This window comes from Fringilla coelebs (assembly GCF_963513975.1).
Source record: "Fringilla coelebs genome assembly, chromosome: 4".
Classification (NCBI taxonomy): Eukaryota; Metazoa; Chordata; class Aves; order Passeriformes; family Fringillidae; genus Fringilla; species Fringilla coelebs.
Genome location: NC_140032.1, coordinates 60,081,307 through 60,106,544, shown reverse-complemented (window position 1 = coordinate 60,106,544; position 25,238 = coordinate 60,081,307). Strand labels below are relative to the sequence as shown.

The following is a 25,238-nucleotide window of genomic DNA, read 5'->3' as shown; positions in this document are numbered from 1 at the left end:
ACAAACAAAAAAAAAGGAGGATTCTCCCATGCAGACACACTCCCTGCCCTCTGCCCAAGCTCAGCACCACTTTGTTAAGCACTCTAAGAGGATTGTTTTCACACCAGAATTTCACAGTTGCACAAAGTTAAGTATGAAATGACACAAGAAATGGGGTGGAACAATTACTATGCCCAGTACTCAGACTATGCCATTGAGCTCATTACCCACATCAGAGTGGCACTGGCTGTGGCATTGCATTTCTACTGACTAATGGCAACAGGTGGAAAAGGGTTGCTGGCTCTGCTGGAAGCTCCTGTGACTCACCAGCATAACAGACTTATCCTAGCTGTCAGAAACAGCCTGTTGCTGTAGGACGAGCCCTTGTTCCTGGCACTCCCAGGAAGAGGAAAAAGGTGTTGAATTATGGTGTAAGAGGGAAGAAAGCTGGTAAAAATCTGGTTTGCTCCTGACTTTTTTTGCAGCTTTCTGCAGGCAGTGAAAGCATGGCTAGGCTGTCCCTATCTGAGACACCTGTGAGTGCAGCAGGGGACACTGCATCCATCGTCCCTCTCCGGACACCTCCTGGCCCTGCCTTGGCCAGCTCTCCCTGTTTGTTAATCTATGAGATCTCAGGTAATTCCCACCACCACCGCTGTAGCCAATGTAACACTTTCTGGCGTGCCAAAACAGCAGCCCCTTCAGGAAGCCTTGCACACGATGATTTAAGAAGAATCAGGAGGGGCAGGGGAGGAGACAGACCACGGACAGGCTGTGCAGTGGTGAGCCCAGCATGGGGCTCCCATGCAGCGACAGGGATGTTGAGCAGCAGACAGGACCACAGGGAGAATTGTGCACAGGAGCAGCAGCAGCAAGAGAAATTTTAGGGACAGGATTCCTCCAGTCAGGTTTCTCCTTCCCCTCCCCAGGTATGAGCACACCACATCCCTGCACAGGTGGTGGCTGCAGTGCAGAGCAAGCAGCAGCAAGGAGAAGCCTCTGCCACACACTCGCCTACTGAGAGATGGGCCAGGCTCAGCACAAAAAAATGTATCACAATTTCACAATTCACACCCCCATGGCATTACCAGCCATGCTGGAATGACTGATGGGGACAAAAGCATCCTGAGGTGCATGCAGCTACATTTCACTAACAGCCAAGGTCATAAAGCTGTACCTACAGGCACTGTATGTGCACAAATACAGAGCAATATATGAGCAACACAGTGCAAAACCTGCGGTCCTCTACCTGTGTTCCCCACATCTGTCAAGATGCCATCAGCAGCACCCACCACGCTCTAGTTAACCCTGAAGCAGCTTTCCAGGTAGAAAACTTCACCTTTGCTTCCACCCTTTCCCTTTGCCCAGCATCACCCCTTCAGCCACAAGCAGTTCCTGTACCACAACCAAAGCAAAGCCATGCCATACGTACTTTCTAAGCTGTCCTTGTCCCAGCAGACACGTCCTTTTCCTGGTTCTCATGCTTTATATGCGCTCTGGCAAATGACCTCTGCTCCCTCTGACTAACAGAGCAAATGGTAGCTTAGGTGCAGTTTTGCACAATGTCAGCTTCCCTGCTGCATTCCTGCTGCCAGCCCTTTCCCCACCTTGTCGTTCTCCAGGCTCAGAGCCCTGGTGGGAGAGATTTTCAAAGAAGAGCAGTTTGTTTCCAGGCTCCTGTGCTGCCCTAAGCCCTGTGCTGCTGGAGGTGCAGCACCACTCCTTTGTCAAACCTGAGCATCTGCAAGAACTGTCTGTAACTGCACTGGGTGACACAGGCGTGGCCTATCTCAGGCTAAAAATGCATTTTTCTGCATTTCCAGGGATCATCCATAGGACCGTCTGAGCCATCTGGGTTTAAGCAGTTGGGAGTGCCATCACACCCACCCACCCCTCAGCACGGACAGAGCCACTACTTGCCCTTAAAAAGTTTTGTGGTAAAGGTGGAGTGGGGACAAAAAAAAAAAAAATCATATTCTCCTCAAAGAATGAAGCTGGGAGATATTTTCAGGGATCAAAAGTCCTTTAGCATTTCTCTTGAGAGTGATGGAGAGAAGGTGGATGTAACCTCCACCTTCTGGATGGGAATGCAGGGCTCACAGCCCAGTGCAGACAGATGGGCTGTGTAATGCCATGCAGGAAGATGGCACTATTTGTACTTAGAGAGGACACAGATAGCCCACGACCAGACAGTTTTTTTGTTGCAGGTGTGGAGGAATTCATGTTCAGGGTCCATATCTCTTCAACATCAAGGTGAGCTGGTGCCAGGCACCCTCTTCCTTCCTATTCAGAAAGGTGTCACTAACCAACAGCACAAGTCACTTGACTGCAGGAAGACCCAGCTCTGCCCTGAAGCAGTAGTCATTTTCCCAAATTTTGAAACTTGGATGAGCAACACTGACTTCTTCAATGTATTAAATTGCCTTTCTGATAGCTGATCCAATACCAAAATACTAGTGAAAATATCTCTGCAGCAGGCACAAGGAAATCTCAGCTACACCAGGGGCTGCTGAGATGGATGGAGCAGAAGAAGGATGGGTGCTCTCAGGTGGTGCAAGAGTGACATACACAGAGGTAGGAAGACAAACTCAAAACTTTATTTCTGCAGTTAAGTAGGGAAAATCAAATGCAGTCAAGGCAAGCTCCACATGGTGCATTTCCCAGTGGTGACTCCTGCTTGCAGCAGCTCCAAGCATGCAGCGAGGATGGCAGCATCTGCAACAGGATGGAAGAGGAGTGTCGGGACTGAGATGTGCCTCACCACACTCTGTGTATCGCCCCAGTCCTCCCCCTCCACCCTGCACAAGGTCCCCAGTGACATTTCGCTTCAGGACATGTCACTCTGGTCAATTGTCCATGGCCATTTCCCCACTGCAGCAAACTTGGTCTGGTGTCAAGATGTTGGCAGGAGAGGCTCTGGGAAGCCACCTGGCTGCGTGTGACAGCAGCTTTATGGACAAGCACCACCTCCGGCTTACCAGAATATGCCACGCTCCTTCCTGCGGTTGATGTCTCTCTTCATTTGGCAAACAGAGCAAACAGTGCACCACAGGGTGACACAGTAGTCAGAGCAAATGGACCCCTGTTAGGGAGAAACAGGTTAGGGACAGACGCTTCCCAGAGAACACGTTCCAGGCAAGAAAATGTTAATCACATTCCAGGTCAAGTATTCTTTTCTTCTCGGCAGGCTGCAGCATCCTGAGTAGAAAACGCTAAAGCCCTGGGCTGGCACCCCAGAAACCACGGAAATGAAGGAAGGACCCTTTGTGCAGGCTGCAGATAGCTACTTATCTTTTGACTTCTAAGGTTCAGACTGGGAAGAAAAATGCTCACAGGAACAGACAATGTGGGGAAAGGGAACTTGGGACCCTATGGTTCGCCCTTGGGATGGCAGCAACCACATCCTCTGCAGGAAGAAACACCTTCACATATGCACTGTCCACCTTTCTCCCAAACCTGATTATGGATCTTTATCTGTGTAACCAGCTTCACCTATTCTTTATTCAGCCCACAGTTATCTCAATTAAAGCTCAGAGATGGAGGCAGCATCTGAGGTGGATATGAATGGGGAAAAAAAGGGGGAGTGGAAATCGCTGCTGTCCTGAGCCCCTCCCTCAAGTGCAGAGAGAGGGTCCTTGGGGGCACCCTGTCTTTCAGGCTCACAGCAGGGTGAGGGGGTAGGCTCAGCACTGACCGGGATGTTGTATCTGGTGCGGTACAGGGTCCTCATGGCCACGCTGGTCCCACACAGGCAGCACTCGTTCATGTCCCCAGCCACTTGGCATGCCAGGCAGGGGAAGCAGAACATCCCGCAACAGCCTGGAAGAGGAAGAAACACAGCACTGGCTGAGGCTCTGCCTGCCCACCTGGAACCACCGGAGCAGCCGGGAGAGCCAGGCTGCCCGGCTGCACAGTGGCACCACTGAGCCAAGCAGCAGGGGCAAGGAAAGCGTGTCCAAGGCACTCACAGACGCCGCAGTCAGAGCAGCAGTCCATCAGGCCTGTCTGCCATGTGCATGTCGAGACAGAGGACATGGCCCCGCCGTACTGCGGCTGGATTGTCACAACGGTTGGGACAGCCATTCCCAGGTCCTCTTCTGAAAGAGACAGGAAACAGGAGAGTCAGTGAAAAAAACGTGGCTGGTCTGAACCTCCAACCAAACTGGTGGCGACCACCCTTCAGCCCAGCTCACTAGCTGCCACTGGAGGTGATAGGGCATAACAATATCTTGCCTGCATTTCTATCTGTTCAAGGTTTTTTCGTTATCTGCCATTTTATCCAGCCTTCAAAATAGCATTAGGCCACTGATGTTCCCCACTCCACTCCATACAGGCTTTGCTAGTGCTTAGACATGACTCATTCCCTTCGTGCTGAGCTGGGCTGGGCAGTGAACCCAAGCTAAAGGGAGTGACTTGGGCATTCCGGTTGTTGAACTTGGTGTATTTTACACAGCATGGGCACAGGGCATGTGGGAAGCACCTGTGGACTCATTTCCTCATAACAAAGCCAGGCCACACACAGAGAGTCGTACAGAAAACTCGTATCTCTGGTTTCCTGATATAGGGAGCCAGAAAGAGAGAAAATCAATGTCCAAAGTCTGAAACACTCTCCTTGCCTTTCTGTGGTTAAGCAAGCAAGTAAACCTTGAAAACCAGTAAACCTCAGGTCAAAAATAATAATAATTATAATGATGACAATGATAATAGTAAGAATAGCAACAAGAACAATTCCTTTCTGCTTCTAATTCCCTAGCCAAGTAGAAAAGCACAAAGTACTTCTAGGAAACAAGTCTAATAAAGTTTGGGCTTGGGTGAGGTTCTCTGAGATAAGATAAACTGCCTGCTCACATTTGTTGACCCTTCTTTTCTGTAAGTTGGGTTGATTTATTTCATGTCTTAGAAACAGCAGTTTGACAAAAGCAGACCCACCCTACTGGCTGGTCAGCCTCCTCCTCCTCCTCCTATTGCTTCTGAGCTCAGAAGCCAGAATAGAAACTGAAATGAAGGAGTGATGCTGGGGGAGGGGGAGCACCTTCTTTCTCCATCCTTTGGAGTAACATGCTTCTCCAGAAATCCCACTCCTGGCTTCAGCTGGCAGCACATACCAGTCTGCAAGCCCTGCAGGAGTGCAGCTGGAGGTGGTATCAGGTGTGTGTCCAAAGGGAGGTGCAACACCTCTGCCAACCCACAGCTTCCCTCTGCCTGCCAACAGCAGTGCCACCCACTCAAGTATTATTTACCTATTTTCTCCTCTCCTAGCTGCAAACAATAACAAAGAGTTTGAAGCATAGCTGCTCTTGCCACCAACAGCACACCCCACTGAAGGGACAAGCAAGCACACAGAGAGACCAGGTATCAAAAGCCATCAATATCCAAACTTCTAGTAGGGCAGCTCAGTTTAAACAGAGAGTACTGAGTACCAGTCAGATTCTGACTGAGTACCAGTCAGATCCTTTGACCTGTTTATACAATTGTGTTAGCATCACAAAGCAGCAAGCAAAGGTAAACTCTCCATAATCCAGCTTTTGCGCATAGCTTTTTAAAAGCCCCCTCCTCCCCCCACTTCCCCAAGTAGGATTTGTCAGATAGTTTGATTTATATTTTGTGCTAAGAAGGAAAAAAGAAAAAGAAAATCCCTACTTTTACACTATTATCCCACTCTTCCCAGGCTAACAAGTTACTAAGATTTCCATGCTTTTAGAGAACTAACCTGGTGAGCAGCCTTGCCTCGTCTCCCTGCACAAAGAGGCTCTGGCAAAGATGAAACTAAACTTACTCCCTCGGATGTTCTTATTGGCAGCCAGCAGTAAAAAAACGTACAATGAGTGGGAGGTAACTTGAAGGGGGAGGTCAGGAGCTGTGTCCTGTCCTTACAACCACAAACTTTACAAGTGCAGAACAGAGTCATTTATTTCTCCTTTCCCCAAGATTAGTTATTTCTTTTTTAAAAAAAATGTTTGTATGCTTATTGTCTTATTCCCTTAACTTTGCCCATATGATGTTGCTGCTCAGGGAAGAGCAGCTCTGAATAATGTATTTTCATCAGAACAGACATATAGGTTTTCATTTCTTAGAAAACACATCCCACATGGGGAGGCTTTCCATAATAATTAGGCTGATTCCCTAAGTGCTTGTCACAGGCCATGTAGCCCAGCCACTACAGTAAAATTAACTGAGCAATTACCATACACACATAAATTTCACTTCATAAGATACTAATATTACAGTTTCTACACTAACATGCCCCAAATACGTAACTACTCCTGCCCTGTACAAGACAGTTTTGGATGCACTTCCAAATTTTGTGGAGAATCTGTGGCACTAGGACAGCACTTTTTGTTTCCCAGCAGGATGCACATAGCGTGCAAAGATCCCAGAGAGGCTCTGGGTGGCTGTTTCTCGGAAGCAAGTCAAGTTCAGTTCATCCCATGGGAAGTGCTGATGGTGAGATTCCCTTCTCTCTCACCCTCATGAAGAATGGGGAAACGAGAAGTTTGGGCTAAACTTCAATATGGCAGCTTTGTCAACAGGCTGGGACTTAGGGTGCTTTAAGTGAAGGCTTTTACCAGAAGTGCTGCTGAGAAAACAGGGAGACGTGCCTTGAAATGCTTCCCTTGGCTCCCAGCAGCTCCAAGGCTGAACTGTGTCTTTCCCTGCTTTACAATGGGTCTGTCTGGCCACTCCCTGGCTGGCTCGTGCACAGGTGGTGTTCTTTGTAAGAACATTGCAATAGGCTATGAAAACTGAGGTTTGCAAAAAGTTGTAAATCAGCAGATTCTCCCTAGAGGAGGAGATGCCTGACATCCCACCGGCTGTCTGGATGAGGCTCATGGCCTAGGAGTCTGCTGGGGAGGAGGGAAACAGGAAGTTGAAATGCAGTCACGGTTTTTAGGTGGTAAGAAGGAAAAGCTCCAGAGAGACCTCAGAGCCCCTCCCAGTACCTAAAGGGAGCCACAAGAGAGCTGGAGAGGGACTTTTCACAAGGGCATGTAGTGACAGGGCAAGGGGGAATCGCTTTGAACTGGAGGAGGATAGGTGTAGTCTGTATTACAAAGAAGTTCTTCATTGTTAAGGTGGTGAGGCACTGGAATAGGTTGCCCAGCAAAGCTGTGGATGCCCCATCCCTGGAAGGCCAGGTTGGATGGGGCTTTGAGTAATGAGCTCTAGTGGAAAGCATCCCTGCCCACAGCATGGGGTTTGAAACTAGATGATTTTTAAAGTCCTTTTCAAACCAAGCCATTCCATTTTTATTTCTAAGAAGACAATGGAAAAATTCCACTGAAGTCAATACTCACCAATTTAACATGTACTACAGTAAATGCAATACTGATGAAGATTCAGGAGCACAGATTTTAAAAATCTCCCCTAACATCTTTTTGCTTTCTCTGCAAAGAACAAAGTATAGATTACACAGTGTACCGCTGTATTTTATGGAGCAGCTACAAGCAGAAACTCATTTATTCCAGTTTAGACCACTCACACATAAAAGTTTGTGCCTGTTCTCTGTACCACTTAAAACAAGTCCAACCTGCAACTTCAAACATGGCCACAAATGAGCAAAGCCACTTTCCCCAGCATGCTGCCTCATACTATTTACACAAACTAAGGTGGTGAGAGGTGTGTTCATTCACAGAGGGTCCATGAATCCCATTGGTGTGCAGCTCAGGGGGTCTGTCTGGCACAGGAGGATGCCTGGGGGCCTCTCTCCAAAGCTCTGGTCCCACCAGTCCTTTCCAGAGACAGAGTAACAGTCTCAGGGTTCTGTTTCAGACATGGAGAAGGTCTTCTGACCCTTCTTCATGTCTCACCCTTTTTCTAGATGTCTCCGCAGCTTCAATGGAAGAACATGTTACCCCCAAACCTTGCTCTCTTCCCATAGCTTGAAATGGCTCGGGCAGAAGGGAAATTCCTGCAACGGTAAAAGCTGCAGGAGGATGGAGCTGAGTAAGTGCAAGGGGAAATTTTCACAGCCCTCAGAAATATAGCTGAGGGTCAGTTGCACATCTCACCAACACTGAAGCGATTGCAGCTGGTACAAGGAGAGAGCTGCTCTCATGTCTGCACATCCCTCATCTCTCCCATGCTAGGGACACTGCCCACAGTGGAGAGAGTCATGGGTGGCTGATCATGCAAGGGATGATGCTATGGATGGGAACGTGCAGCGCCATCTGGGCAAGGGGCCTGAACCCCTGTGCCACAGGCGCCAAACATAAAGTCCAGCACACAGTGAAGAGCTCACAGCCAGGGCCAAATGGTACCACCAGCTTCACAGCAACTGTTAGTCACAGCTGGTCAGACTGAAAAGTAGTTTCAAATCCCTCTACAATTGCATGCTAGCGCTAGAAATGGTTTGTCACAAGATGTTTCACACATCTTGTGTGAGAAAGACATCACACATCTTCTGGCTGAGCTTCTGCTTCCTGTGGTTTTCTATCTTTTCATGCTTTCAGTGATGCCACTCTTTTTTCAGGTCACTCAGACTTACCGGACAATGCCCTGTGGGAATCAAGCTTTACTTCAGGAGCTCACAAGGTAAAAAACAACTAAAGTAAAAATCAACAAATCAATCCTCTTGTTACAAACAGATCAGTCCAACTTATACATTTTGTAGTCTGCTGCTTCCTTAACTGCCTAGCTCTCATTGAGTTGCACCTACACACAAGCAGAACTACCAGAGCATGCAAGTGCGGATCTGACCTTCCAGTACCCATCCCCATCTCCACAGAACGGTGAGAAGCAGGAGAACCTCAGCAGTTCAGCTGCTCTTGGGTCAGCTCCAGAGGCTTTCTGGAGTAAGCTGACCCATGGCTAATTTCCAGCTTGGACATGTGTTCTTTGCCTTTTCTATGGCATTTTATCCCAAGCTGACAGCTTCCTCCAGAGCAATGCAGGGGACGATGGACCTTACCTTCTGCTGTCCCTTGTGTCTGCCACACGTGGCGTCCTTGCTTTAACACCTGAGCAGGAGCAAAGTGAACAGCCACACAGGATGCATCACGAAGTTAATCCAGCATCAACCAAGGTATTAGCAAAAGGACATCCAACACACTTTGCAATGGTATTTGACGAGTGAAAAGTATTTTTTTAATGTATTGATGTTATTTAGCAGAACAAGTTGTACTGTGGATTAAAAAAAGGCCTTTACTACTTAATGATAATGATGTTTCTTAAGACAGATGGGAGAAGGTATTGAGAGAGTTGAACCCGGAGAGAGGATGTGCAAGATGGGGAAGCTGTATGGCTCCACACCTGCTGCATGTACCTGACCGCAGTCCTCTTCAAAGGAGAGCTTTGCTTCTCCATGACAGTCTCATGACCCAAAATTGCTCACCCTGATGGAAGGGTAGGTTATAACCTCTGATGGAAGCTCCCCAACAGTTTAACCTCAATTTTTCTGACTTAGCATGTCATAAATAAATCAGCACTGAGAAGCTTGAATTCTTGAAAGCAATTTTTTGCCTCTTGCTTCCCCTCCTGCCACTGATTTCTCAAGCAAATCCCAAAGACAGCAGATACAACACTCACTGCCTCTGCACCTGCCGCACCGGGCAGCACAGCATCTCACGGCTCAGCTGAGACATGGGAAGGAGTGAGAGAGCACTTTCCCCATCCTACCCAGCACATGAGAAAAAACCCACCAGTAGTCATCCCCAGGTGCTGCTAGCAGTGGTCCTGCTGTGGAAGCATAATCATCAGATAGAGACACAATAAGGGAAGGAACTGTGTAGGTGCCAGAGTCCTGCTCGGGGTTGAGCAATCAAAAGTTTATCACCTGTCACCTGGGAGAGGAAGCACGCACTGCACACCAGACCTTCAGCCTGCCCTTTACCTAGCCAAGAGCAACCTCAGCCCCACCAGCTCCAGGGACAGCATATGCATACATGGCCCTTTCTGCCCTGGGTTTTCCTCCCGAGAAGGAGGGAGGCAGGAAACTCCCACCCTAATCTAACAGATACAGTCAAAGTGACACTTAACTATGGTCTGCCAAATCCTTCTCTTACTGCCTTGCTGCACCCAGTGGGCGGTGTCATGCATGCGGAAGTGCAGGGGAAAAAGGATCCTGCCAACTCTAAGCAAATAAATTCAAGGTGCCTTCCAGCAAATGCTTAAAAGCACAAAAATAATGCATGTTATGGTGTACATAAGTCTGTGTTTTCCTCCATTTTCCTCTCAAGTACTTTTATTTCCATTTATACATATTCCCTGAAAAAGTGATCAATAGCATGACAGAATTTGGGGAAAATAAGCCCTGATGAAGCTGAAAATCTGTTTGACAAATATTTGGCTGTGCTGCAGCATGAGAGGCAACAAAAAATGCACACAGGTTTTTCTACTAAGCAGTCACCTAAGTGGTGTGGTTTCACAGTGTGGAACACTGAACAGTGGTTTCACCAGTGTTGAAGTTTCTCCCCAAAGCAGACCCCTGGTGTTACGTATGTGCTGCTGCTTGTGAGGTTGAGCACTGAACAGTGATAACTTGAAGATAAAATTATTCCACTTCAATATCAAATCACAGAAAAACATTTATGTTGGAAAATACCTCTAAGACCATTGAGTCCAGCCATTAATGCAGCACTGCCATGTTCACCACCATGTCCCCAAGAGCCACAACCTCACACCTTTTGAACACTTCCAGGGACAGTGATTCTACCCCTCTCCTGGGCAGCCTGTTCCCATGTGTGAACACCATTTCAGCAAAAGAACTTCTATCGAGTCTAAACCTTCCCTGGTGTAACTTGAAGCCATTTCCTCTCCTCCTGTCACTTGCTACCTGAGAGACAAGACCAACTCCCACCTGGCCACAAGGTCCTTTCAGGGAGTTGTAGAAAGTGAGATACTTTACATTCAGAGCTGAACTCTGTGCATGCTTTGACATCAGGGCGGGAAAAAAATACGGACCTGTGGAACAGGCAGGCCACCGCTTTCCCCAACTGCCCTTACAAACTGTTACAGGCTTGGTTCTGCTCTTTATGCAGTTAATACAACTTATTTTATATTAGGTATATTTTATTTTGTGTTAGGTGTATTTCCTTGTTACTTGGTACCTGTCACAGACAAGCTTGGCAATTTGGAGGAACTGTGTTTTGCAGGCATAAGTCAGGGGTGGCTTTGGATTTTGTTTTTCATTAGGATGGGAATTTCCACCCCAAAAAATACAGCTGTATTGTTAGAAGCATTAAACTTGGCATGAACACTGTTTTTTGTTGTTGGTTTTGTTTCTGTTTCTTCTGTTTTTAATACCCTTCTTCTAAGGGTATTAGGCCTCTTTCTGCTTTATTCAGACAAAATCACTTCTGTACAGCTGCCTGGAAGTGGTATTTTTTATGTTTTTTTTAAACACCACCATCCAGACAAAGAAAAATGCTGTAAAACCAATGAAGGTTTTTTCTATTTCTTTTGTAATTCTTGTACTGCATCTAGCACACTACATTAAAATTTGCTCTGGCCTTTTGCCTCCATCACAAAATGCAGGGAGGCATTGCAGGAAAAGCAAAATCACCTCTTCAGTATACCAGGAGCCTTCAGCTAGTACCTAAATTTCTCATTATCCACGGCTGGCTAAAACACACATTTTTTTCTTGGTAGATTTCTTTTGAAGCTCAGATACAGCTTCTCTCCTGGTATTTGCACTGTGAAGTGTTTAGAAATGAATTAATGGGCCTTTCCTAGCTTTTGCCAAAGTGGAAATAGAAAATGAGTGCATTTTTTTTTCCAGGTCATGTCACCAGTGGTGTTGCCAGGCTCCCTGGCAGCCAGACCAACTGGCACAGATGTTTCCAGATGTTTGCAGAGCTCCTGTAGCACGTACTTGGGAATAGAGGGAGGGAAAACCCTGACCCGCCCCATTAACACCATTATATTTACCAAGAAATACTAATAGAACCCAGGCAGAGTTTGCCTGGGCTGACCCTCCTCTGACGAGTCTTCTCCCTGGGAAAGGGGAGTGTGAGAGCTCCCGTGTGCCACAGTACAAAACAGGCCTCTAAGGCAAAGATCCGGCCCCACCTTGCAGGTTTCCAACGCCTTGGCAACCTCTCTCTTTATCCCTGCAGGAGTAGCACCCTTACCTCTATAGGGCTAATCCTGGACAAAGAGCTGGTGTTGCTTTGATACACCCTTCTACAAAATGCAACACAGGCAAGGGCTGATGTTAGTATAGAGCTTTCTGTTTCACTGAGCAACTGGCAGCGTTTCAGTTTGCCATTGTTAGGGACATTTGACCTTTCTGTTGTTGGAAAAAGGCATTTGTTATCTCCACATCCTGTGGAGGAATACTTGGAAAAGGAGGTGTGGAATAAAGGGAATGATAGTGCAGAAGAAACTTCCAGAGGATATTGTTTAGTTCTGCAAAAGCACACTAATAAAAGCTGATGCTTAGAGGCAGGAGTATTTGAAAACTTTTTAAGAAACTGCATCTAATTACAGCAGAGGGAATCTTAGTGAAGATTTGGAATAGAACACCTTGGGAATGAAGGGAGGAGATGTACATATATCTGCCAACTGATCTGAACAGGAAGATTTTAGCCAGGAAGCAGCTTGGCCTTTATCTCTTTTGTGCTTTAAAAATTATTAATTTCTGTGTATTAATCATAAAATGCTCATGCAACTAACATCCTCAGTAGCCTTTACGTCTTTTGCACTTGAGAAATTATTTATTTCCTTGTGTTAATAAGAAAATTTTCATAAACTTAATATTACAATATTACAAACTTTATATTAATCAGTATTACAGCCTGGAACCTAAATCTTTCTCTTTTTCAGGCAATGAACCTAAAATACAGCTATGTCTTACCTGTGTGAAATGAAATTAAGATGAATTTGGAAAACTCACACAGAAAACAGGAAGTGATTTTCAAGTTCCGGACATGAGGACTGTTTTCAAACTTTAATTTACACTGTATTTAGTGACACCTTTTTCCTCTTCTCATTTTAAGACAAACACTTGTGACAAGCAGTCATCAGACAAAGGACACCAGAGGTTCAAATGCATGACAAAATGTGAGCTCTTCCCAGATCTGAGCTACTTAAAGATGCTAAAAGCAGATTAATAGCTTTTGCCACCATCTCACTAAAATAACACTACTAAAACTGATCCATACTAGTTACTTTACAAGACTTTTTAATTACTAGTAAATGGCTAATAAACAAAGTTCAAGTTGGATGCATCAAATTCTCCCTCTACAAAAGGCAGCTACGTCTCAAAACTGATCAGAAGCCTATGGGGGGGGGTTTTCATTATTAAACTGCTTTTCTTCAACTTAATACTTTCTCCACCCCACAAATACAAACCCTATTTAAGAACAACTTCTGTGTAAGGACAATTTAGTTAGTCTGCACTTGCTATTTTTACTGTTTCTAGGCATTTCTCTAGAAACAAGTTTTTCCTCTAAGACTACAAATAAGACCAGTAGGCATAAGTCAAAACAAGTGGAATAAAAAAAAAAAAAGTCAACAGTTTGCATGACAAATTTGTTGCCAAGGGTCAACCACTGCTCACATACATTTGGCAACAGCTCTGGGCTTCTCTGTTTTTGTTTTCAGTCCTTACTCTGTGTTCAAGTAACTCTTGACAAACAAGCTTAGCTCACTGTGCAGGCAACTTTGCAGAAGCCTGTCCTTTTCACATGGAAAGCACCTGCTGCAGCAATCACAGCAGGAACAGAAAATCTTCTTAAATACTTCTCTACTGACTCCTTATTGTGGACCTCACAAATTTAGAGTCCTGACTGTTTCTAGACATCCCAGAAGAAAAACAGTTAACAGTTATTGCAACTCTTCCATGAAGCAAGCTCCAACTCGAACTGAAAATTACCTTTGTAATAAATCAGACCATCAAACATCTACAACCAGATTTTATTTACATCCAGAAATAATTTTGCATTTTTATCTGCACTGTCACTAAGAGACACCTGCTTCATATAAAATCTTGGGTTCACAGTCTCCAGAGCTTGACAGAAGTTTGCTGCTACTACACAGGACCAGCAGAGCTTTTTAGAACTCACTTTTTGGAGCTTCTATGCAGATTGAAGTTATTCCCAGATAACAGAAACTTTCACTGTAGAACTATCAAAATTGCATGATTTCAGAAACAAGAATGTTTCCACCATTTTATAAATGAACAATATAAAGTAGCTATATTTATATTACAAGTGTTTTCCTTCTTACAATATTTACACTTCAGTTAAACTAAAATATCTGTTTAATGATTTCAACTATCTGTTCTCTGAAGGCTCTTCTGCATTTAAGCCTTTTCATTTCCACAGATTTCCAAGCACAATCCCTATGAAGAGCAGAATTCCTACATTACGATTTGAAGCAAATTTCTTCCAACAGTCTTCGGGCTTGTCTATGTCCAAAGTGTAAATCTGCAAAAGCACAGTATAACATTAGAGGATTATTATTATTCTACGGACTCATAAATATCTGACACATCACAAAATTATCTACAACTTAAAAAAATTATTCTTAAGCTCTAAAAGTCTACCCTTAATTCCACAAGAAACAGGATTACTCTGTGTTTAATTTTTTTTTTTTGCACAACTGGCATCTGTGTTTGACAGATTTTTTTCAACACACAGCAGAAAAGTCAAGGATCTCATATGAACATGATTCCCAGAACATCTCAATGGAAGACTATATAAACAGCCCAGTTACTGGTGTGTCTGGATTGATACTTAAAAGTGCAAAAATATCTGGGTATGTAAGTAAGCCTCCTTGAGATTTTCTTCATTACGTTGCCACCTAATTCTTCAATGTAATTTTAAATAAAGATGAATGCACTTTTCCATCTCTGTTACAAGGTGCTGTTCTATGTTTCACTAGAGACAAGGCACTGGAGAGCCAGCAGTGAACCAGAGCAAGTGCCAGACCCTGCCTTGCTACACAGGGCTGGTTTCAGTCCAGTTGCTCTTAGCCAAGTCCATGCAATTCCCTTCCAAACAAGGACCAGGACACCTGTAATATCAGCCAGAAGGCCTGGCTTACCCACATGGCAGCTCTCTGCTGTGAGTCACAACTAAAAGTGGGAAAAAACCAACCAAACAAACAAACAAAAAAAAAAAAACCCCAACTCATAAGGTACAGCAAGTGCAAATTTACTGTAAAAATAGTCCCAATATCAAAATTTGGTGTAAAAGTCTTGAGCAAAATAACAAGAGGAAATGTTGAGCAAAATGAGTGAAAGGATTAACAGAGAAGGAGCCCCTAAAACCTCAAACTTTGCACTTTAGCCTTTGAAAAAGTTAAAACAGAAAGAAGTCGACTGAAAGAAGCGAAACCTTCCCCAGGAAATCAGCTTCATTTGTGGTTGTAGAGAGAAATCAGGGCTGGGTCCTAGTCAAATAATCAAAAACACTCTTCACAAGCTTCTCAAATATGATGCCATCCACACCCTTAAGAACCTGTCAGCTCCTCAGACACTGGGAACTTGAAACACTGAACTGGCAAATTAAACTAAACAGCAGCTAAGCTATTCTTTCAGAAACACAAGGAAAGTAGATGTTATTTTTCTATTGGTGCACTTCTTGAGAAGGATACAATTTGACATCATCATGATCCAAATTTTTCTGCCTCAGACAAAAATTCAGTGAATCAAGAAAATCCAGATCCTCAAGCATCTTACTCAGCATTCTAAACTCAAGTTAAGGAAACAATCAGATCTTAAACAAGAAGATAAGCATAAAAATGTTTAAGCAGGACTTATTAAAATAACTCCTCAAAATGAAGCTACTCTGTGGTACACAGAACAGTTCTGCTCTTTTGACTTTGGCAGTCCACACAATTGTGAATTCTCCATCATTTATACTCATTAATCTGCATCCTCACTTATAAAGATCCTTAAAAGTGGTTCTCGTTTATGACAAAACTACAGCACAATTGTCTCCGACAATTCAAACTGTAAATGATCATGCAGTGGACATAGTATTCTTTCCCTCATGCATTTCCAAGCACAGTCACTACAAAAACAGTGGCTGAGTGCCAGACTGCATCACCACAAGGATTCTCTTACCCAGTGATATGGTTAATATCCATTACCTGCATGAGCTCCACCCATTAAAATGCAACATTACGATCAACGTGCTTTATAAAAGGTTCCACATTACCGCAAATTTAACTTCTCGGACTAGCAATGGTTTTACTATTTGCAATACACAATACTCTGCCATCACTTACCTATCAAGACCAGCAATTAATTTTTGAATAGACTGACTCACCACTTACTACAACACTGTGTAACACAGTTGTTAGGATTCAGAAATAACAAGATAACAGGATCCTATCTGCATCCTTTACTGACAAAGCTAATCTCTTTCTGTTATTCATAAAAATTTCTAAATGAATGCAACTACAAGACTGAATTGGATTGTTCTCTGCTTTTAAGAGAACTCTTTAGAGCTGTCAAATTAACATAAAATTATAATGTTAACATCTGCTATTATGTGTGCCAGACACTGCAAGAACTGAATCAGGACAGTCAACACTACAGTATTTTGCAGCACATTGAGGTGGGTCTAGCAGCAGCTGCTGCTGGCAGTGAGAAGAAAACCCGTTCCTTGAGATCACAGCTTAATGTGTGGCACTTCTCTTGGTTACAAACAAACTGAAACTCAGTGCTCCACTGTTTGTGGTCAGGACTGAAGGTCTCCTCAACTAAAAGGTCTGCAAAAGGTACTTCAGAAGACCAAGCTTACTGTCAGAAGAGTTTAGTTCTCTTTACAGGAACTGCTTTTCATGGGTAGCTCATTAATTGATGGGAGTTGAAAAGCCCTCTGACTTCTTAGTAAGAACTTCCTCATGGAAAAAGTATGAATAAATCCATCAAACCTGGCGTGCCAGATGAGCCCCTACGGCAGCCACAGCCGAGTAATACGGGAGGGTTTGGTTGCAATTCATCCCTGCCACACACAGACTCAGGAGCATTGCCAGGCTGAAGCCACTGAGCCACTGCTTTGTGTCTTCCCTGAAATGCAATGCAGTTGACTTCACACCAATCATGATGTCATCCCTCTTATCCTGGAATGAAAAGATTAATTACCACAAAATCCATAATCCAATGCCACTTCATGAGAAATATAAAAATGGAGGACTTGTTTAAATTTTCAATGCTTCTTACTAGGAACCCAATTTAAGGGCAGTTGTAGGTCCCCACATTAAAATTTAAACTAGAAGGCTGGTCTTAGAGCTGTTTAGCAGCCAGGAGTTAATACCAATGTCAACTTTATTTCCACAATGCAAAAGCATAAGAGCACAAAGGGTATTGTACTTCCATCTTTCCACCTGACTTGTAAAACCTTGGCAAACAGCAATAAAACTTTGAAGGGCTAGGACTTCTTTGGCACTCCTTCAAAACAGCTGCAGGTGAAGGACTGCAAGAGGTTAGTTCTGCTGTTTGACAACAAATTTGTAAACGAAACACACAAACTTGTGTGTTTAAATGATTTCACTGTCAGCCTACCTGATGTGCATAAATGGTGTCGTACACCAGTGTCCACATGACTCCAGCAAAGTACAAGGGCAAACACACAGACCACTCACATGACCCTTTGATGGCAGACCAGCCAAGGAGGGCTCCCCAATTAAATGTAAATCCTAAAAACATCAAGAGAATTTTAAAAAATAGAAGTTACAAGAATGCCAGCAGCAATTAAATACAATTTATCTGAGAGCAGCCTTTTGTAAAATATCAACATCTCTATTTTTCTACCACTTATTTTCAGGCAGGTAATAAATATAATTAATTTGACATTAAATACTCTGGACATGCAAGAAAAAATACATATGCCACACATTTTTCCCTAATTTGACTGCATTAGTGTAGGGAAACATTTGCACAGAACTATTCCAGAACACTCTAACAACAGGTCTGAAGGCAAAATGCTCAGGGTCAGTGTAACAAAACATGTCAGCATAACTGGCTGCAAAACAGTACACAGTAGCCAACTATGGTACTTCTAGCCTGAAAATGACAATTTTGGTTAAAAATCCCCTGAAGACAGCTGGAATGTGAGAGCCAATATACACAGGTATGTTTTAGTAGCTCAACCTAAAATACAAGAACCATCAGTATCTGTTCATGAGTTATTTTAGCAGCTGAAGACTGACATGCCTTACAGACAAATCTGTATTTAAGAAGAGTTTTGAAATAACTGCAAAACTACAACTCATTCTCAAATGACAAATGTTTATTTCCACTCTACTCTTCTACCTCCTATCACTGCATCAAAACAAGGAACTGATTTCTAACAACAAAAAAACCCAACCCGAAAGCCACACATCAACTCCAATGCCTGTCATAAAATTAAGAAGCTTGTGGCACAACAGCACTTTGTCTGTAAGGTATTTCTATTTTGATATAAAGTTATAAAAGGTCAGATTGCTAAAGCTCAAGTACTAACTTGTAAAACACCCCAAAAATTACATCTGAAATTAAAAAAAGAGAAAAAAATCTTTCCATCTCACCTAAAACTAGCTGTGGCCAGTATGTTATTCTCTTCATCAGAGGGTAGGTGATCACAAGGAATAAAGAGGCTGCTCCCAGAATGATACTGTAACAAGTACCAAGAGAATTATTGTTTGCCAGGCTAAAGATGAGTAGACGTAGTGCAGCATTGCAGGAGCTGTACACGGTACTGATCTAATTCTTTTCCTTTCAATTACAATTCCATGACTAATAACCTCCTCCCTTTGACCCCTACACCTTTTCTACTCAAAATCTCTGTGCTTAACTCAGGACTGAGAACCAGACTTTAAAAACCAAAAGATAACTCATACATCACCTGTAGTTATTCAGACACAGAAGCACACAGAGTGCCAGGCTGAGCTGTCCTGCGAGAAAAACCAAGGACTGGAAAGTGGAGATATCTCCAGCTGCCAAGGGTCTGCTTGCTGTCCTTGCAACCTAAAAAATGGAAATAATATTACCACTAGGTACATCTGTAACTGATGGGCAAATTACAATGGTTTTGTCCTATTTTCTGAAGAGAAATGAAACGGTCCTAATTCTGTTTGTTTTTGTTTCTCTCTAATGGCATTTTCAGAATCCAGTCCCATCGATGTGGAGTCAATAGCTGTGAAAAGACATTAAATCGCAACTGGGACACAATGGAGTTTAGAAACTCTGGAGCAAGAAATCATACAAGGTAAACTGAAGAAAGAAACAAGTATCAGAAAAAAAGTTAGAATAAATGAATGGTGAATACTTGCCAAAGGTTACCAACGTCAAAAAAACCTCTAAATGACTGAATTTCACCTCAACATGAGGAAGAACTTCTCTACACTGAGGGTGGCAGAGCACTAGAATAGGCTGCCCAGGGAAATTGCAGAGAATCCCTCTCTGGAGATATTCCAAACCCCACCTGGACATGCTTCTGTGTCAGCTGCTCCAGGTGACCCTGCCTTAGCGGGATTGGACTGGATGATCTCCAGAGGTGCCTTTCAACCTAACAATTCCATGAAATTGTGCACGTTGATCACCAGATTATTCCCCTCCAAGTCTGAACCTGTGCACATTTCAAAATCTCACACTGGGCACTGCCTTTTGCTTATTTCTCTCTTCTGAACAAATGGGAGATGATAAATGAAATCATACAACATAATGATACTCTGAACAGCTAAAATTAACAATGCAACAATAGAAGGAAATGCTGCTCCTAAAATTAAGAAAACAAAAAGTCATTCTTGGATAGACTGTCACTAGCAAATGTAGCAAAAAAGTGTTACTTGGCTTGTTCTGAGGTGCAAAACAAGGTTGAAAAATAAACTTGTTCAAGTACTGCCTACAGCCAACAACAGCATGTATCTTATCTTACACAGAGGTGAGTACTCTAGAAGACTTACTGCAGTCCTGGACAGAGAACTAAAATACTTTCTACTATTGCTGGAGAAAACGTAGACAAATGAATTGCGTGCATCTCAGACAGAAACATGGAGAAATTCCTGAACCTGAAGCCTGCACTCTTCAAGGAATCACTGGTGATGCTCATGTAATTCAGTGCCTTCAGAATCCTTGGTGCACGGCTGAGAAAAAACAGAATGTGTTAAGTGGAGCTCCTCTCCCTGGAGACATTCAGAACCCATTTGGATGTGTTCCTGTGTAAGCTGCTCTAGGTGAGTTGGACTTGCCAAGGGAGTTGAACTAGATCTTCTCCCAAGTTCCCTTTTAAGCACAAAAATTCTGTTAATTCTGTGACGATGGAGATGAATGGGCACATGCTTGGTTGTCTGAATCACAAAAGGGCTTGAGTTGGAAGGGGACCTTAAAGATCACCTCATTCCAACCCTCGTGTTGCGTGCAGGGATGCTTTTTACCAGACCAGGTTACTTGCAGCCCTGTCCAACTTGGCCTTAAACACTTCCAGCGACAGGCTGCCTAAAACTTCTCTGGGCAACCTATTCCAATGCCTCACCATCCTCAGAGTGAAGAGCTTCTTCCTACTATCTAATCTAAACCTATTCTCTCAATCTGAAGCCATGCCCCCGTGTCCTGTCACTGCACGCTCGTGTAAGCGGCCTTGCCCCATGGCTCGCTACCTGTCTGTCATAGTCGCGGTCCCACATGTCATTGATGGTGCAGCCGGCCCCTCGCATGAGCACGGCTCCCACGCCGAACAGGGACAGCATGCTCCAGTCCGGGAGGCAGCCGGGCGCGGCCGCCAGCCCGATGCTCCAGGTACACGGCAGGTACAGCAGCCACGTCCCTGCGGAGAGACAAAACCCGCGGGCGCCTCAGCGGGGAACGGGAGCCCTCGGGGGGCACGCGGCCCCGACCCTCCCCGCCGCGCTCACCGGCGGGCTGGTGCAGGCGCATGAGCCGCAAGTAGGGCTGCAGCGGGGCCGGCGCGGCGCGCACCAACTCGGCCGCCGAGAAGCTGCGCGGCCCCAGGGGCGCGGCGGGGCGGCGGAGCAGCAGCGGCGGGGCGGCGGCGGTGGCGGCGAGGGGCGGGCGGGCGGCGCGGAGCCCTAGTGTGCCCCGGAGTCCGGGGGCACCCCGGCACAACCGCGCCAGCAGCGCCGCCATCTTGGGGCCGCCCCGCTGCCGGCGGGACGGAGTCTGGAGGCCCTGCGCATGCGCGGCGCCATTAGGCACCCTGCGCCGGGGCTGAGGTGGGCAGGGATATGGGGTCAGTGTGTTCTCAGTGAAATCTTCGAAACTTAACGTGGTCGTTCTTAACATTCGTGTCATCTCCAAGAGCTTTCCTCACTGTGGATGATTAAAAAAAAAAAATCAGATTTCCCATTTGGCGTTTGTATCTCTTCTCCTCGCTCACTCACTTCTCCCGCCGTCTGTGTGAGGGACTGTAATGCTGGGGGTTAATGATTCCAGCAACCAGCGAGTTCGGAAAGCAGCGCGCTCATGTCTGAGGCTGGGTTTGCAGTCCCCGAGCCGGAGGGGAGGAGGAGAGGGCTTGGGGTGTGTGTTGGGAAATCTCAGACCTGCATAGGAACAGCCCGGGTGGCCATAGCAGATGCACCTATGCTGAGCAACAGGGGGGGGTACCTGGGCATTCCCACCTGAACCAGATTGTGTATTAACCCATTGAACTTCATGTTTCAGGGGCTTCCCCCACCCCGATGGATTAAGACTGCGATTATCACACATGAAAATTCAATGCATCAGTTAAGCCTTGTTGCTGGGTCCACAGGTGGTGTTATCTGTGCAGAAAAATTCACAGCACCAGAGGTTTATGTCCAAAAAGGAGACAGAGAAGTTCTCTGACTTTATTACAAAAAAAAAAAAAAAAAAAAAAAAAAAAAAAAAAAAAAAAAAAAAAGGGAGAGGCCATGGGCATTCCTCTGGTGTCTCTCAAGTTTTTGGAGGACGTAGCTTTCTTTTAATTCTACTTTCCCGGCCGCATGACCCTCTTCCTATCCCCACTGCCTGAGGTACTTGAGAGGTACAGGCTGCCCTAATCACCTAATAAGTCTCCCCTTCCAATATGCACAACACCCTCCCACCCCCGCCACCTTTTCTTTGTATCTTTAAGTCCAGGATTTTAATATGGCCTTAGATGAGCAAGTCTCTGTCTGAAATTTATGGTTACTCCCATTGCTCCTTTCACCTATCAGCATCTAGCTTTTCCTACAGGCAGGCTCACAGTTTGTTTGTAAAGACACATTCTTCTCATTCCCTTCATACCCACCCACTATCTTGTCCTTTCTCTTTCTTTTCCTTATATATTTTCCTTAATTCTATCTTTATATTTTCTATGGTTATATTTCTATAGATAATACTCAAAACGGCTGCATACCTCCTTTCCAACATTCTAAACTAAACCTGCTATATATAAACACCGTTCATTCATGTGTCATTTCACTCTTATCTACCCCAAGGGAGCCATTAACAATAACCTCAGTTACCTCACCTTCAGGGTCATAACACCAATTTAGGAGTTATTGCACAAACCAGAGAGCAGAGGACAGAGCCATAAAACCTTTGCTTTTCATGGTATGGTTTCAGTGTCTTAAGTGTCCTCAGATCTGCTGCTAAAATATTCCTTGGGGAGTTCATTGTCCCTCTAGAGTATAAATTCTTTTGCATTACACACTTCCTTCAGCTTGAATGACTCAAACTGGTAGAAAACCATGGAAACCATTTTGAACTTTAATTTCCCAAGATGCTGACTAGCAGGAGGAAGTGAAATATTAATGTGATGGAGGAGTGACTTTAATGTTTTGCCATTGTTTTATTTTTTTAATGAGCAGTACTTCACAGCTGTAAAATGATTTGCACAGCACCATAAAGGAAAGAATTGCTCAACTCTGGTGAAGAGTAGCTAATAATCTAGGTTCCATATCGTGTTGATAAAGTCATCATGGGCTTTATTCAGATACATACAAGTACCTGAGGTGTGATTGCATAGAGAGTCCTGGCAATGAATCCCCACAGCCTCTCTGCCTGCCATGTGCGTAGGAACATGGATGCTGATTGACACCAGGTGGATGTCCTCTGTAGACACTGCTGTGGTGTTTTTATATGTGTGAAGTGGCAAGGAAACCCTGGACTGTCTGCAGAAAATTTTTAAGGAGCTTGTGGAAGTAGAGCAGTAAAATAAACTTTTACAAAGTTAACTTTTACAGTTACTGCCGCTGTATTTACATTCATAATAAAGTGGCCTGGCCCTTCACTGAAAGATAATCTAGGGAATAGCTCATTTCAGACTACTAAAGCTCAGCTGTCTTTTTTGTCTTAAATCTGAGTTGATGGTCAAAGTGTCTGACTCTAAGGTGGTTATCAGTTTCCTTATTTTCACATACATGAAATGATCCTCTGTACCAAAGTGTGATGCAACTTACTCCACCTTCCAGGAACTGATTTACAATAGATTCAATGTGAGTAATCTGACCTCAAGAGTCAAAAGGGCAAAAGCGAATTGGAATGAGTGTGAAATATGATTCTCCCTGTTCTCAAATAAGTGTACACACATATATTCAATCCCCTGAGGTTTATGACATTCACAGAGGAATAAAAGCCCCAGAGATAAGGGTGGGGCAGGCATTGTTCTTGTGAGGGTGATGTTCATCTGTTTCAGACCATAGCTTCCTTGGGGTGCTGGGATCCAACATCTTTCCCATTCCCTACACTTTTGTGCCTCTTGCTCTGTTTGTATAGAGCTAGCAGTAGCTATTAGCTTGATGTGCAACACTTCGTAAAGAGAAAGGTAGTTACTGAGCTGTAAACAAACCTCCCCTGCCCACCATCAAGAACAGGGTTCAGAGAGGAGACATGGCTGGCAGCAGCTGTCATTTGCATACGCAAACATCCCCGGGGCCCCTCCTGGTAGTTCCTGTGTGCCAGTCACCAGCACGTGTACCTCATCTGAGTCACATTGGGTGGAGGGCTTCTGAACTGGTTGGCAAGCACAATTGAAACACACCAACCTGTGTAGGATTTCTTTCATTTTTTGTGTACTTGGGTACTCTTATTGATAATAAAAAGAAGCATGGGTAGTTATGACCAAAAGAAAAGTTGGTATCAGCATGTCAAAAAGAACTCTTAAAAAAATGAAAATTGCTAAAAGTTGGTATAAATCGCTTTAATTAAAATCTTCAAATACAAAACTCACAAGCATTGGAATAAACAAAATTTTTAGAAAAGTTTTAAAAAGAAGCTACCAGGCAAATAATAACTTTGATGTTTTAGTCACAACTTACATTTTTATAATAATAATAATATATTATTAACTTTATGTTGACTGTATGTAAGACTTTCCATCTTACACTCTCTTTGCTTCTGCTATGGAACTTAGACAATGTAAACAAACTCAGCCTTCCTCGTTTCTGATCTATGTTATCCCCGATACATGACCCTTCACAGAATGCATCTGCTTCATGGATGCACACACTCCTTTGACACACTGAACTCAAGTATAACCTTTTTAGTGTGCAGGTTTTCATCATAGCTACAAAAGTACATCAAAAAACAAAAGTTTTGAAAGTTGTCTCATTAAAAAAGTTTCCCTGCTCTGTGTTAAACCTCATGTAGCTGGTAGCATCTTTTTAAAGCTTAAAAAGGAGGTACAGTAGTGTGGGGTTGCTCTTCCCTGCTGTGCTCATAAATATAAGGCATTGAGAGTGGTGTGAATTACATACCTTTAAGAAAAGTAGATGCAAATAAATATCTGGGGCAGAAGGCCCCAGCTACTGTCCTAGGCTTTTTGTTGCCCTGGAGACCAGCAGCCTGTGTGCCACAGGGAGCTATTGCTGGCACAGCCAACTGCAACAGGGTGTGCATGGGGTAGGCTCAGCTGGGGAGAAAAGCCACCACCAACACGTATTTCTGTCCAAAATCACTGTTTTCCCAGTAGGAAGGTTGTCAGCCTGACTGGGCACTTCTGTTCCCAGGATGCTCTATAGCAACTGATGTCCTTCTGGTGGTTGAGGGGTGAGTGGTTTCCTCAGCCTCTTTCCTATCCCATTACCCCAAGACAGAGAGACCTGGGTGCATTAGGGAGTGTAAAGCAGAGAGAGCTTGAGAGCTTTACCTGTGCTTAGGTTCAGGAAAGTCCTTTCCAGCTCAACTGCCTGCAGAGTGGTGCAGGATGAAGAGTCATGAGCATTCACTGTGCAACCTCCTGAGCACAGAAGGTTATTGCCAGGGCCTGGTGGGCTCCTCTCCCTTTCATGCAGGGAATAAGTGTGTGATGGCAGAGGTTTACCACCCTACAGGAACAGCCTGCATTTCCTGCGTCAACATTTGCTGCCTCGCCTTTGGAAAGCGCAGAGCCACAGCTCCATCTTGTGACTGAACGATCCCAGCTTGA

At 44.4% G+C, this 25,238-nt stretch overlaps 2 protein-coding genes across 3 annotated transcripts; both read right to left on the bottom strand.

Annotated features, from left to right (window-relative positions):
* Window positions 1-2,554: 2,554 nt before the first annotated feature.
* On the bottom strand, window positions 2,555-5,724 carry PLAC8 (placenta associated 8; the record flags this gene model as incomplete). 2 transcript variants are annotated; one of them, XM_084204611.1, is made up of 5 exons in its annotated part: window positions 5,690-5,724; window positions 3,948-4,076; window positions 3,674-3,798; window positions 2,958-3,061; window positions 2,555-2,694 (listed from the first exon to the last, which is right to left on the bottom strand). In XM_084204611.1, coding segments are annotated over exons 2-5 (345 nt in total). In that variant the 5' UTR covers window positions 4,063-4,076; window positions 5,690-5,724. The 2 variants fall into 2 exon arrangements, with proteins under 2 accessions (XP_084060737.1, XP_084060736.1); XM_084204610.1 differs by lacking the exon at window positions 2,555-2,694 and having other exon boundaries at window positions 2,954-3,061.
* Window positions 5,725-13,817: 8,093 nt separating this feature from the next.
* Window positions 13,818-21,050, bottom strand: COQ2 (coenzyme Q2, polyprenyltransferase). The gene is made up of 7 exons (XM_084204257.1): window positions 20,764-21,050; window positions 20,509-20,675; window positions 18,756-18,877; window positions 18,439-18,524; window positions 17,435-17,568; window positions 16,804-16,992; window positions 13,818-14,345 (listed from the first exon to the last, which is right to left on the bottom strand). Exons 1-7 carry the CDS (start codon window positions 20,993-20,995, stop codon window positions 14,232-14,234), a joined length of 1,044 nt encoding a protein of 347 aa, XP_084060383.1. The 5' UTR covers window positions 20,996-21,050; the 3' UTR covers window positions 13,818-14,231.
* Window positions 21,051-25,238: the final 4,188 nt, after the last annotated feature.